General features: G+C 40.0%; 2 protein-coding genes across 2 annotated transcripts in view; both read left to right on the forward strand.

Annotated features, from left to right (window-relative positions):
* Positions 1-15,562, forward strand: part of CRTC3 (CREB regulated transcription coactivator 3) — a gene marked incomplete at its 5' end in the record, with an annotated part of 1,283,408 nt that overhangs the window by 176,243 nt on the left and 1,091,603 nt on the right. The gene's annotated exons all lie outside the window — the stretch shown is intronic.
* The window catches only part of BLM (BLM RecQ like helicase), a 74,124-nt gene that overhangs the window by 35,102 nt on the left and 23,460 nt on the right, over positions 1-15,562 (forward strand). The window contains exons 13-14 of the mRNA XM_081114736.1: positions 8,704-8,810; positions 11,923-12,083. Of these exons, the coding sequence (XP_080970862.1) occupies positions 8,704-8,810; positions 11,923-12,083 (268 nt within the window). The remainder of the gene's footprint in view (positions 1-8,703; positions 8,811-11,922; positions 12,084-15,562) is intronic.

Raw genomic sequence — 15,562 nt, forward strand, 5'->3', positions numbered from 1 at the left:
TTTTTAATATATTTTTATTGATTTCAGAGAGGAAAGGAGAGGGATAGAGAGCTAGAAACATCAATGATGAGAGAGAATCATGGATCGGCTGCCTCCTGCATGCCCCACACTGGGGATTGAACCCTCAACCTGGGCATGTACCCTTGGCCGAATCCAGCCCAGAACCCTTCGGTCCCCAGGCTGACACTCTATCCACTGAGCCAAACCAGCTAGGGCATGCATGAAGTCTTGTTGCTTATTGTATCATACTTATGCAAAAAAAAAAAAAAAAAGTTTATATATTAAGAATTGTTTTTCAATTTCTTATACCGAAATTTTTTTCCAAATTGAATTACTATAATTATTAGTAGCACATAACTGATCGGAATAGCTTACAAATATGTATATATTTTAAAGTTTAATGTATTTTAATAGCAAACTTACAGGAATAACACAAACCACATTTAAAACATGTGCTTGCATGTAGGAAACTTAGAAAAGTGGAGTGAATGGATGGAATCTACTTTATCATAAAAATGCTACAAACACTGTTTAGTTGCCATCAATAAGAAATTGACTTATTTTTTAAAAATCCAAATGTTGGCATTGTCCAGAAACATTTAACTAACAAAGTTGAACTAACTGCTGAAACTTGTTCACTGAAACATTTTCACTTGCATGAATGCTTTATGTCCCAGCATTTACATTAAAAAAAATTCGCACACAAATGAAAATGGAAAAACTGCCAAAACCTGATTTCTGTCCCCTGTTTTCCACTTGCAGTCATATACTTAGGTACCTTTCAACCCCATGGGAAGCAAATATCTAACGTTCAGAGCTACCAATAACAGGAAGAGGAGAATTTTTTTTAAAAAATGAAATATTTCCTATCATAGTTCTTAAGCACATTCTCCACATTGCAGTGTGTTGGGTGGGTGTCTGTTGGCATAATTGTTACACGTTTGGCATGGATAGGTTGGTGTCTTCAAAAAGGCCAACCAGCCGAAACCGGTTTTGCTCAGTGGATGGAGCGTTGGCCTGCGGACTGAGAGGTCCCAGGTTCGATTCTGGTCAAGGGCATGTACCTGGGTTGCGGGCACATCCCCAGTGGGAGATGTGCAGGAGGCAGCTGATCAATGTTTCTCTCTCATTGATGTTTCTAACTCTCTATCTCTCTCCCTTCCTCTCTGTAAAAAATCAATAAAATATATTTTAAAAAAAGGAAAAAAAGGCCAACCAGATAGGCCTCCTGCCTCCTGCGAAGCACCAAATCGCTACATGCTGGAAGCGCACATCTGTTTTGAAGTCCTGAGCAATTTCTCACACCAGACGCTGAAAGGGAAGTTTGCGAATCAGAAGGGCCCTGGGGCAAGGCAGCAGCCGCCTCAACCCTCAGAGCCCCTTGCACAAATTTCGTGCATTGGGCCTCTAGTTTATTTATATAATTGATTTCAGAGAGGAAGGAAGAGTGAGAGAGAGATAAAAACATCAATGATGAGAGATAATCATTGATTGGCTGCCTCCTACAAGTCCCACACTGGGGACTGAACCCGCAACCTGGGCATGTACTCTGACAGGGAACTGAATCTCCTAGTTCATAGGTCGATGCTCAACTACTGAGCCATGCTGGCCAGTGGCTTAAATTTCTATTATAGATGTAAGCGTTGAGAAACATTGCTTGCAGAAACATGGATGGGAATGGAAAGCATTTTATTGTAGTAATAACACTCAATTTGAATTCCCTCTGACACATATGCCAAAATTACATAATGATCTGTCATGAAAAATTATTTTTAATGGTATTTCAACCGACAACTCAATTAAGTCCTCCAAATTTTGTTGAAAGCTAAGATTTATAAAACATGTGACTGGCAAAATAAGTCAGATCATTAGTTACTCACTTTACTTTTTCTGGGAAATATACCCTAAAAAATGCCTTACCAAGACTTACCCAATGACTATTAAATATAGTTGCTGTTTCACATAAATGAACCTTATATCCAATATATTCTGAAGACCTTTCCTAATATATTTTTTACATATTTTTTTATTCTGTGATATGCTTTTAAATTAGTTTTGTCAAAACTTTGTGGCATAGCTCTTTCAAATAATGGGAAATGACTACCATGTAACCTAATTGGCAAATCCAGTTTTTTTGGTTTTTTTAATATATTTTATTGATTCTTCACAGAGAGGAAGGGAGAGGGATAAAGAGTTAGAAACATCGATGATGAGAGAGAAACATCGATCAGCTGCCTCCTGCACACCCCCCACTAGGGATGTGCCCGCAACCAAGGTACATGCCCTTGACCGGAATCGAACCCGGGACCCCTGAGTCCGCAGGCCGACGCTCTATCCACTGAGCCAAACCGGTCAGGGCGCAAATCCAGTTTTCATTGCCAAACCAATCAGCCGCATGGGACTTATTTTCTTATATATATAAAAAAAGAAAATTTTGACTGTTTATAATTCACATAAACTAGTACATATCCTCATGACAAGTATTTCAGTTCCAAAAGCAACAAGAGCTGAGCACAAATTGATTCCATTTCCTAACACATCCCTTAAAATCACATGAGTTTGACACCCTGGACCCGATAATGTTTTTTATTTTAATGGTAACAACTCCCTTAGTGAAATACAATGAAATCCAAACTTCTTTTTAAAAAATCATATCTCTATTAAGATGTAATTGACACACCATAAAATTCACCCGTTTAAAGGTTAGAATTTAGTTGGGTTTTTTGAATTTTCACAGAATTGTTCAACCATCCCCCAAATCTCAGTTTAGAACGTTTTCATCATCCAAAGAAGAAACCTCGGTCTTATAAGCAGTCACTCCCCATCACTCAGCATAATGTTTTCAAGGGACTTCCATGTTGTAGCCTGTATCAGTACTTCATTCATTTTTATGGCTGAATAATCTTCCATTTTGGGGGCATTCCACATTTCAGTTACCCATTTATCAATTGATGAGAACTGCCTCTAACTACAATATCTGGTAATTCCAAACATACTGCTTTCCAGCAGGCCGAGTCAGATTTGTTCTATGTAATAAAATCAGAGAGACTTATCTTTTTCATTTTAACAAATTGTGGGAATGCTGCTTTTAGTTAGCGGCCATCTGCTGGATTTTAGCAGTCTATTTGCTGTAGAGATACTTGTTTTGGTTTTAATTGGATTTGAGATCTACAGCTTTCTGTCCTAATATGATGTCATTTTCTTATTTTTAGTAAAAGTAGTCTGTTTGACTAAATTAGTAAACATTTCTCAATTATGCCACAAATAAAATAAAAATTTCAGATTTTTTTTTTTAAATATATTTTATTGATTTTTTACAGAGAGGAAGGGAGAGAGATAGAGAGTTAGAAACATCGATGGGAGAGAAACATCGATCAGCCGCCTCCTGCACATCTCCCACCGGGGATGTGCCCGCAACCCAGGTACATGCCCTTGACCGGAATCGAACCCGGGACCCCTCAGTCCGCAGGCCGACGCTCTATCCACTGAGCCAAACCGGTTTCGGCAAAATTTCAGATTTTAAGCCAAATGTTTGTAATATATCAGCTTTATTGAGATATAATGCACATGCCATACACCTATTTAAAGTGTATCATTCAGTGGTTTTTGAGTAGTCAGAGTTGTGCAGCCATCACCACGATCAATTTTAGAATGTTTTCCTCACCCTGCAAAAGCACTCATATCCATTAGTAGTCAATCCCACTTTCCCTCACACCCTCTAGCACCCCGAGGCAACCACCAGTCTACCTTCTGTCTTTAGATTTGCCTGTTCTAGATCGCTGTATATATATAAGTAATATGCAGATTGACCGGATGGCTGAACAACCAGTTGGCAATGACGTGCACTGACCACCAGGGGTTCTTCCCCCAGCCTGGGAACCGGGGGTGGGTGGCGGCGGATGTGGCAGGCAGCGGGGAAGATTGGCCCTGATCATGTGCTGGGCCTCTAGTCTCATTTAAAGAGAATCATCCAATATGGCTTCTTCCACTTAGCATAATGTTTTCAAAGTTTATTGCTGAAGAATATTCCATTGCTATGGGTATATTACATTTTATTTATTCATTGGTCATCACTGGGATTGTTTACCTTTTTTGGCTACTAAGAGGAATGCTGTTATGAGCATTCACATACAAGTTCTTATGCGGCCCTGTGTTTTCCTGACTCTTGGATATAGACTGAGGAATGGAATTGTTGGGTTTTGTGCTAACTCTATTTTTTACCTTTTGAGAACTGCCAGACTATTTTCCAAAGTGCCTGCCCGTTTTACATTCCCACCAGCATTGCTACTGTCTTTCTTTTTTGACTCAGATTTTTTTAAATATGTTTTTATTGATTTCAGAGAGAGGAAGGGAGAAGAGAGACAGATAGAAACATCAATGATGAGAGAGAATCATTGATTGGCTGCCTCCTGCTACTGGCATCGAGCCTTCAACCTGGTGTGTGCCCTGACCAGGAATCGAACCAACGACCTCTTGGTTCCTGGGTTGACACTCAACCACTGAGCCATACTGACCAGGCATTTTTTTTAATGCATGAAACATTGTTCTAATATTAAAGTGTGTAAAACGTAGGAAAAGGCAATGAGGCCATTATTCTTTATTAAAATACTAGAGGCCTGGTGCACAAAAATTTGTGCACTGGCAGGGGAGGGGAGGTGTGTGGGGGGTGTCGCTCACCCCCACTTGTGCCCCTCACAGTCTGGGACCCCTCAGGAGATAAGCACCTGCTGGCTAAGGCCCGCTCCCCGGGTGGCAGATGGCAGGCCCAATCCCTCGGTGCCTGCCTCTCCTCCCCGGGTCGCACATGGGACACCCCGGGCGGGTCATCAGATCGCTGCTGCCCCGCCCAGCCACCCCGGGTCGGGTCGCACACGGACGCCCGCCGTCCTAGGTTGCAGATAGCAGGCCCGGATGGTGGCAGGGCAGGCGGGATGGCGCTGTCCCGCCCTGCCTGCAGTTTGCAAATTTGCCGCCGTCTTTGTTGGTTAATTTGCATATCACGCTGATTAGCCAATGGGAGGTGTAACGAAGGTACAGTCAATTACCATGTTTGTCTATTATTAGATGGGATGTTTTTATTGATTTAGAGAGAGAAAGGAAGAAAGAGGGGGGAGAGAAACATTGATGAAAGAGGTACATTGATTGGCTGCCTACACCCCCACTGGGGATTGAGCCAGCAACCTGGCATGTGCCCTGACCGGGAATCAAACCAGTGACCTCCTGGTGCATGGAATGACGCTCAAACCACTAAGCCATACTGGCCAGGCCTGAGCAATTTTTTTTTAATGCCAGAATTTATCAGGACTGCAGTTCCTTTTGCTGTGGCAGTGACTGTAAGTAATGAACTGAGAACAATCAAATTAGTCCTTGAATATATCAGACTTTTATCTGCCCCCTTCTTCGCCACAATCTGCTTGCTACAGATGCTTCTGCCATTTCAAGCACTAAAAGAAAGCTCTGAGTGTCTTGTACAAGTGATATAAGAGGGCTGGTTTTGACTCAGAGCAATGCATTCTCTGACAGTTTTCAGGGATGAAGGAAGAAGCACGGTCATAAAGTAAAAATCATCTTCACTCCCACCACCTTCCTCTGTATCTGAAACCAGAACATTCTACTAGAGGCTGAAATGCTTCATTCCTGATGTCATACCCTGCCCTTAACAGAAATATGTAAAACACTTAGCAAGCACGAAGCTTCACCAGCGGTGTCAGTTTCTTTGACTAAAGAAAGTTTTACCTATATCCATGCTAGACTCTTTTTTTTTTTTTTTTTTAATGTCCTGGAGGTTTTTGCATCTGGAAGAGTGCAGGGTAGTAAAGTTCAGAATGAGTCAAAGGTAGTAAAGTTCAGAATGAGTCAAAGGTAGGGTTCGTTTGTTTTTAGAAAGTGGGAGGACAATTGTGAAAGGAAGAAAACGGGCAGGAGAAACCAGCAGGATGCCTCGACTGCAGGTGCATTCTCAGATCAGTCTTTTAGCAAAAGTTACATGTGAAAATGCAGAATGGAGGACCTGGGAATCGATTCCTTTAAAATTGTCTTTGCTCTTGTGCTTTAAGAAAGTCTTTGTGACCCCCTGGGGGGCACGCATGCACAGTTTTAGACCACCTATGTGAAAAGAAGTTGGATTGTGGGTTGAAAATCTGAAAAGAGGTCTAAGCTGGAGGCAAAAGTTGGGACTCGTGGGAATGGTAAAGGGTGTCCCAAAGTTCACGCAAGATTTGAATTTTGCGTGAGCATTAACAACAACAACAAAAAATAAAAGCCTAATTTTACTTGGTTTATTGAATCAGATTCTAATATCTGTTGCCCTGTGATTTCAATCCCTTCAATTTGATAAGCATTACCAAGTACCAATGATGGCCCAGGAGCAGGGACAGTGAAGACCAATGAAGACCATGGCTTTGCATATGTGCCAGCAAAGCCGTGGAGGCCATTTATCTGATGTGCTATTCCATCCATAACCCTATACTGTATCCTTTATGAATCGATAAAAAATTTACAATTTTTAATTATAAACCTGTGTTTTCTATCAAAATTACTTCTTTTTTTTTTCTTTTCTTTTTTTTTAAATATATTTTATTGATTTTTTACAGAGAGGAAGAGAGAGGGATAGAGAGTTAGAAACATCGATCAGCTGCCTCTTGCACACCTCCTACTGGGGATGTGCCCGCAACCAAGGCACATGCCCTTGGCCGGAATCGAACCTGGGACCTTTCAGTCCGCAGGCTGACGCTCTATCCACTGAGCCAAACCGGTTAGGGCTCAAAATTACTTCTTGTGTGAATTTTGGGACACCCTTTATTTGTTTTTGTTTTTGTTTTTTTTTAAATATATTTTATTGATTTTTTACAGAGAGGAAGGGAGAGAGATAGAGGGTTAGAAACATCGATGAGAGAGAAACATCGATCAGCTGCCGCCTGCACATCTACTCGGGATGTGCCCGCAACCCAGGTACATGCCCTTGACCGGAATCGAACCTGGGACCTTCCAGTCCGCAGGCCGACGCTCTATCCACTGAGCCAAACCAGTTTCGGCACCCTTTATTTGGATGCAGTTTAAAGAAGGTGTGGTCCCTGAAGAAGATGACGTAGGGGAAGAAGAGAAGAGCCTAGCAGTGCGGGGGTCATTGTCACTTAGGGAGTGAGCAAAGGAAGAAAAGATGGAGATGGGGAGATCAGAGAGGTGAAGGGAATGTAAAACTGAGAGCTAATGGGTTTTCAGCAAGGATAGCCAATATGGCGTGACTGGGAGGTCAGAGAGGATTCGGTCTGAGAAACCAATGCAAAAACAAATGTAGGTGAAGGTTACTGCTGCCTCCTGCATGGCCTTCTTACCTGTACAGCAGTCCCTTTAGGAGCGTGGCTGCCCTCCACAGCGAGGCATTCTTTGGTCCTAAAACTAAACACATTTATCCTACCAATGGCAACAAAGCCTGGACCCAGCTAGCTTGGATTTAGATACAAAAACAGAGCCAGTGGTTGCCTCCCTCTGATCTCCACACCCTTGTAATAGCAGCCTCCTCACCATCAACCCAGGCACGGGGAGGTCTTTGTGCTCTAAATTTAACTTGTTCTTCCTGCGGAAATGTTGGAACCTGGAGCAGTGGAGGGTGCCTGCAGGCCAAGGATCCTGTAACAGTTCTTTAGCTGTAAAAGCTTTGATAAGACAGTTTCCATAGAATGGTAACGGGAAAGCCAGAATGGAAGTGATGAGGAGAAACGGAGTGTGTGGTTAGTGGGTTGGGAGCGTAAGTGTCTTCCCAGAAACTTGCCACTGGAGGGAAAGAAAGGTGGGATGCCAGCAGCAGTACAGTATTGGGTCAAGGGAAGCTTTTGTTGTTTTTAGGATTGGTGATCTTAGAACATATTCAGCGACAAAAGGGAAGAATTCACAGAAGAAACTGAAGTTCAAGAGAGGAGATAGTGGAGAGGAAGTGCGAGAGAGGAAGTGGGATACCAAGGGCAAAAGACCAGAGAGAGAGAAGAGCACATCTTTCAGCGTCACCCACATTCTCTCCGGGATGCAGAGCCAAAGTACAATGGCCCACGCACCTTTTGTTGCCTGGCAATTAGCCCCTCATGTACACAGTCAAAATTTGGGAAAACGTATATGTTTTCTCTTATGGTTTTTTATATATATATATATATATTTTTTTTTTAATTGATTTCCAAGAGGAAGGGAGGGAGAGAGAGGTAGAAACATCAATGATGAGAGAATCATCATGGATTGGCTGCCTCCTGCACACCCCCCACTGGGGATCAAGCCCGCAACCCAGGCATGTGCTGTGACCAGGAATCGAACCGCGACCTCCTGGTTTATAGGTCGATGCTCAACCACTGAGCCACACTGGCTGGGCTGATTTTCTTAGTCTTTTAAATAATGTTTTAGTCATCTCTGCTCTTCGTCATCTTCATCTTGGAGGCTGGGCTCTCGGCTTATCTGCATGTGTTCTCTTCTACAGTCCTTCTAGCTCCTTGTCAGCTAGTCCCATAGACACTCCCTCCTTGTCACCATTCATTTTGTTAGCCCCTTAACCCAACTTCCATTTCTCTGTTCTATTATGTAAGCTGCCAGGGCAATATTCAATTTAACACAACTTGATAATTAGGTTTGCTTTGTGGAACATCAGCATTTAATTTTTGAAGGTGGCTGAAACTGTATTTTCTCATAGTAACAAAATTTTATGTTTGGGACTTCTTTTAGGTTTACCATGAGCTTTAATAGACATAATCTGAAATACTATGTGCTACCAAAGAAGCCTAAAAAGGTAGCATTTGATTGCTTAGAATGGATCAGGAAGCATCACCCACGTGAGTACAGCCATGTGATGAATTATGTCTAGAAGTAATAAATACATATCTTCTTAGTACCCCAATTTTATATAATAAAAGGCTAATATGCAAATCAACCAAACAGCAGGACGACCAGTCACTATGATGTGCACTGACCACCAGGGGCAGACGCTCAACGCAGGAGCTGGGCTCACGGCTGGCAAGCGCAGTGGTGGTGGCGGCAGCGCTAAAGATGTCTGACTGCTGACTGCCAGCTTAGGCCCGTTCCCCCTGGGGAGCGGGCCTAAGCCATCAGTTAGACATCTTCCAAGGACTTCATGGACTACAAGAGGGCGCCGGCCGGGCCAAGGAACCCCCCACCCCTGTGTGCATGAATTTCATGCACTGGACCTCTAGTAGAATATATAAAATTGCATAAGAAACATTTCTCATGATAGCACTGATTTGCTATTTATAGAGCAGAATATCTCAACTCCCTCAGTTCTGAATATTGTGAAATCTCATTTGGTTTGATAACAATAAACCCTAACAATAAAAAATATGTTTTAAAATAAACCCTAACCCCCCCAAAAAAATTAAATATTTCCTTCTACATCTCTATTTTATAATGGATGGTTTCAGTATCTTAACTCTGGCTTCTATCTGTGTGAATTATACAGGTCTTTGTTTCATTGTGTTCTCCCAAGTGTGTCTGCCTTTAAACTATAATAATTAAAATGAGATTCTGAGATTAATGGTAGTTTCCCATGTAACCCACTTTCCATGGAGAAGTTAAACATCTTTATTTCATTTTTTAAAACTTAATATACATATTGGTTTGAAGAAATCAAACAGCGCAGTGATGAACCATGAAAAAGTTAGTAATTTCCCTCTCCCTGGCAGCTAATATAAATAGCATAATAGAGTGTAAATCTATACCTTTGGCTCTGACACAGAGAAATGACTTTTTCTTGATACCTTTATTTTCTGATTTAAAAAATAAATACATAAAAACAACAATAAATATAAAACATGCTCATTGAAGAACATTTAGAAAGCAGCAGAAAGAAGAAGGAAGCAAAAGACAAACCTCACCTCAAGACAAGTCACTGTTATCTTTTTGGTTTGTTTCCTTCCATTAATTTTTGAATGCATTTTTCTGTCCATTAGCATACTATATACTAGGTGTACCGGTTAATAATGGCGGATTTTGTAATCAAAGAAAACAAGATAATTTCAAGAGAAACACCAAAAGTGCTTTATTCAAAGTAATGTCCATCGCTAGCTACACATTTCCCCCATCTTTCAGGTATTTTTGTGGATACTGTCCCAATAGAACTTTTCTTGGTTTGAGGCAAACCATTCAGAGACCCAATTTCCCAGTTTTGAAGTGCTGCTCAGAAAGTGCGTGTGCCATCGATCGGAACAAGTGGTTCATCTGAAGGAGCAAGATCTGATGAATACGGCGGGTGGGTTAATACTTCCCAGGCAAGATCTTTTAACGTGTCTTTAACTGGTTTTGAATTGTGTGGTGGTGCATCATCACAAAGCAAAATTACTTTGCCGTGTCTTCTGGCACATTCTGGTCGTTTCATGATCAAAGTGTGGTTCAGATTGATTATTTGTTGTCGGTAGCGATCAGTATTAATGGTTTCACCTGGTTTTAGAAGCTCATACTACACCACACCTTCCTGATCCCACCAAACGGAGAGCATTGTCTTCTTTCTGAAGCGATTTGGCCTTGCAGTTGATGTTGATGGTTGACCTGGATCAACCCATGATTTTGTGCGTTTGGGATTCTCAAAATGAATCCACTTTTCATCACCAGTCATAATTCGATGCAAAAAAAGACTTTCTTTCGTGCCATTGAAGCAACATTTTACTGATGACTTTTCGGTTTTCCATTTATCCTTCGTTCAGTTGATGTGGCACCCATTTTCCTCCCTTTAGAATATTTCCCATTGCTTGTAAACGATCGGAAATTGTTTGCTGAGCAGTTTGACATGCATCTTCATCCAGTAACGCTTGTAATCGTTGGTCTTCAAACTTTTTCGGTTGACTTGGACGTTCTTTGTCTTTCACATCAAAATCATCACTTTTAAAGCGTTTAACCAGCGCTCACAAGTATCCTGAGATGGAGCATGTTCACCATAAGCTTCCTGAAGTATATGATAACTTTTTCTTCAAAATAAAGTAATGAATTAAAACTTCCCACAATTGCTCTTTTTTTGGCACGAAATTCAACATTTTTAAGCATAAAAATATCTATGATGTTAACACCTTCAGCAAATTTGACATGAAATTTTGAAGCTTGCTGTCAGTATAACAAAATAGCATACATATCAAATCGCATATATGTCAACATATGTGTAACTCCATCTATTGGGAAAAATCCACATTATTAACTGGTACATGTAATATATATATATATATATATATATATATATATATATATATACACACACACACACACACACACACACACACTAGAGGCCCGATGCACGAAATTCATGCAGTGAGCTCTGAGGGCCAAGGCAGCAGCCCCGGAAGGACATCCGGTCTAATTAGCATATTTCACTTTTATTATTATAGATTGTGGTTCTACCCTTAACCTGTTTTATTGTTTTATATCTTGAGCATTTTCTCATGTCTTTTTAAAAACATAGAAAATACTTGACAATTATACCGTATATTATTTTATAATTTCCTGTCTTAGCCTCCTAATTTTGGCCATTAAAATTTTTCTAATTTTCAAAATTCAAATAGAACTTTTCGTGTAAGTCCTTGTACCGCTTTATTTTCTATATTAGTTTTCTAAAAGGAAACTTGAGTCCAAAGATAGAAGCATTTCTGGGGCTCTTTGATACATATTGCCATTTGTTTTCAACAAAGCTTGTGTAAGGGTGCCTTCCCGTTTTCTAGCCAGTGTGGAATAGAGCCCAGGGTTTGTCCAGGTCCACCTCAGGAATCATATGCAGGGATAGGATTAAAGGTCAAACCCTGACATTTTCAGTGCAAGTGAGTTCTCCTTGCTTGAATTCTTTTACCTACTATAAGAAAACGATGGAGGTCTATTTATGTTTCATATGTTTTAAAGAACATCATATAGATTGTGCTGTTATTTATGTTACAAACCCTCATTTCTTGGCAGATGATTCAGGGATAATTTACTGCCTCTCCAGGCGAGAATGTGACACGATGGCTGACACCTTACAGAAGAATGGTCTCCCTGCTCTTGCTTATCATGCTGGCCTCAGTGATTCTGCCAGAGACGAAGTACAGCACAAGTGGATCAACCAGGATGGCTGTCAGGTAACATTTTTAAAGATAAACATGTAATCTTTTTATAGTATATAAGCAAACTTGCTCATGTAGAATGAAAATTGTTTTTATCATAAGTAGTAAACATCAAAATAAGACTGAAATTTAAAAGATGTTTTTGAAGACTTCTAAAGTTGCTCTTTCTTAAATAAAAAAAACCCCAACAATTTTTATTGAGATTAATTCAAGACCATAAAATTCACCCTTTTAAAAACGTTTACAAGTCAGTAATTTTAGTATAGTCACAAGGTTATGCAGCCATCACCACTAATTCTAGAACACTTCATCATTTTAAAAAGAAGCCCCATACCCATTAGCAGCTACCCCTTACTCCCCCAACCCTCCATTCCCTGGTAACCATTAATATACTAGCTACTACTAATCTGTCTCTATAGATTTTCCTATTCTGGACATCCTATATAATAAAAGCCTAATATGCTATGTGTCTGGTCGTCCGTTCAACCAATCAAAGCATAATATGCTAATGATATATTAAGGCCGCTCAACCACTCATTATAACGTGCACTGACCACCAGAGGGCAGATGCTCCAACCGATAGCTTAGCTTACTGCTGGGGTCCAGCCAATTGGGACTCAGCGAGATGGGCCAGACACACCCTGGAGCCCTCCCACAGTATCTCTCCGGCCCCTCTTGCAATCTGGGACACCTCGGGGGATGTTGGAGAGCCAGTTTCAGCCCGATCCCACAGACCAGGCCAAGGAACCCCACTGGAGCACAAATTTGTGCACCAGGCCTCTAGTTTCATATAAATGGAATCATACCGAATGTGTTCTTTTTTAAATATATTTTTATTGATTTCAGAGAGGAAGGGAGAGGGAGAGAGATAGAAACATCAGTGATGAGAGAGAATCATTGATTGGCTGCCTCCTGCATGCCCCCTACTCGGGACCAAACCTGCAACCCAGGCATGTGATCAGAATCGAACCCAGAACCCTTCAGTCCACAGGCCTACACTCCATCCACTGAGCCAAACCGGCCAGGGCCAGAATGTGTTCTTTTTTGACTCATTTCTTTTATTTATCATAATGTGTTTTTTTATTGTTGACACTATTACAGATGTCCCTCATTCTCCCCTTTCCTGCCTCCACCCACTTATATGTTCTCAAGGTTTATTGACATTGTAGCATGTATTAGTACTTCATTCATGTTTGTGGCGAGGTAATATTCCATTGTATGAATTTACCAGTTTGCTAGGCATTCATCAGTTAGTAGACTATTGTGAATAAATGTGTGTATAAGACTTTGTTTGAATTGATGGGAATGTAAACTATAGAATTTTACATTCCCATCAGAAATATATGAGGTTCCAATGTCTCTGCTTCCTCATCAACACTTAGTATTGTCTGTCCTTTTACTGTATCCATGCAAAAGTGAATCTCAGGAAAAGGACTAATGCTTTTTTTGTAGTCTATGAATTTTTCAGCTCTCAGAAAAAGAAGCCATTACCCTCAAGATATGGGGGAGAAATATCTTTCAAAATTATTTCCTAAGGAGGAACAGAAGGATATCTTAGAGGATATCAGCCTAGTATCTTCAGAAAGAAGTGGTCTAAGATGCAGATCTGACTCAGTGCAGACATTTGAATCAATGCTGTAGTAAATAACTTGCGAATGTGAAAGAAAAAGAAAACAGATGGAAATTGAAAAGAAAAAATATACTTGCTGGTGACAGGGGATAGGGGTTTAGCTTACAAATAATAAGTGTACCCAAGGAAGAAATCAGAATAGTTAAAATGTGCTATAAATAAATATATAACAAATTTAAAAGACAAAAATCACTGGGGGGAAACTTACATGTAGATATAGTTCACCACTCTGATTTACAAACCTAAAAAATTATATTCATCAAGATTTACTCTACAAAGAACAGAAAACAGACATGCCTAAGGATGTTTGACTAAATACATATTTTTAAAAAACAGGAATAGACTGTTTTTAGAATTAGAAATGGGAAGACTGGAACTAGAGAATTTCATGCCTAGCTCAGTATCATTTATGTTGAAAATAACAGGAAAGCATTTTCACATATGTAAACGTTCAGAAAATAGATCATTGATTTATCTTCACTGAAATACAGATGTCAGTCTTCTCAAGTCAATTTATATATTTAACTAATCAAATTTCTAGTATTTTTTTTCCTTTGATAAACTTTTTTCTAAAGTTTGCCTGGAAGAATATTCAAGTGAAGATAACTAAAAGAATTTGGCAAGAACATAATAACACGTCAACACTGGCTATATTATAATGTAGACAGATCAATGAAACAAATTCAGAAACAGACTGGGAAACATGTAAAACCAGTATATAATAAAGAATGTATTAAAAATTAATGAGGAAGGGAAGATTATTCTACTGGTATCATTTTGGATCCTCGTATCAAAATTAATTACAGATAAATAAAAATATTGCTTTTTTTTTTAAATATATTTTATTGATTTTTTACAGAGAGGAAGGGAGAGAGACAGAGAGTCAGAAACATCGATGAGAGAGAAACATCGACCAGCCGCCTCCTGCACATCCCCCACCGGGGATGTGCCCGCAACCCAGGTACATGCCCTTGACCGGAATCGAACCTGGGACCCTTCAGTCCGCAGGCCGACGCTCTATCCACTGAGCCAAACCAGTTTCGGCTGCTATTTTTAAATGAATGAATTCTGAGTAGAAGAGACCCTAACCTTAAAAATAGCCCAAAACTAAGTAATCACAGAAATGATACCTAAAGAGCTCAATGCTTCTGTATTAATAAAATTATAAGCAGCAACAAACTAGGAATTATATTTTCAGCAAATAAAACATAATGAAGAGCTTGTAAATTTGATAAGAAAAACATGAGTCGTAATAAATTACCCTATAGGCCATCAAGAGACTATTGGAGTCCTAGCCGGTTTGGTTCAGTGGATAGAGCGTCGGCCTGCGGACTGAGGGTCCTGGGTTTGATTCCGTTCAAGGGCACATGCCCGGCTTGTAAGCTTGATCCTAGTTAGGGGGCGTGAGGGAGGCAGCTGATCAATGATGTTTCTATTTCTCCTCCCTTCCTCTCTGGAATCAATTAATATATATATATATATATATATATATATATATATATATATATATATAATATTTATTTATTTTTTATTATTTTTTTTCAAGAGACTATTGGATAGGAAAAACTATAAAAGGCCAAATTCAAATGCTTTTTTAAATGCAACTTTGCTAATATTCAAAGGAATTCAAATTTAAAATAGAGATCATTTTCACCCCTTGTTCAAACTTTTACTAACTGTTGGGGACAGTGCTGGAAGAGGCAGGTCCCTGGTGTTCATGACAGCCTTTCTGGAAAACAATATGGTGGACTGTTATCAAGAGCCTCTAATCTGAATGGTGAGCTTGGAATCGACGTCAGTGTGATCTTTAATAGTAAATACCCCGATAACATTTTACCACTAAAGAGCCTAAATGTCCTGAGAG

Source organism: Myotis nattereri (genome assembly GCF_964212035.1).
Source record: "Myotis nattereri genome assembly, chromosome: 21".
Lineage (NCBI taxonomy): Eukaryota > Metazoa > Chordata > Mammalia > Chiroptera > Vespertilionidae > Myotis > Myotis nattereri.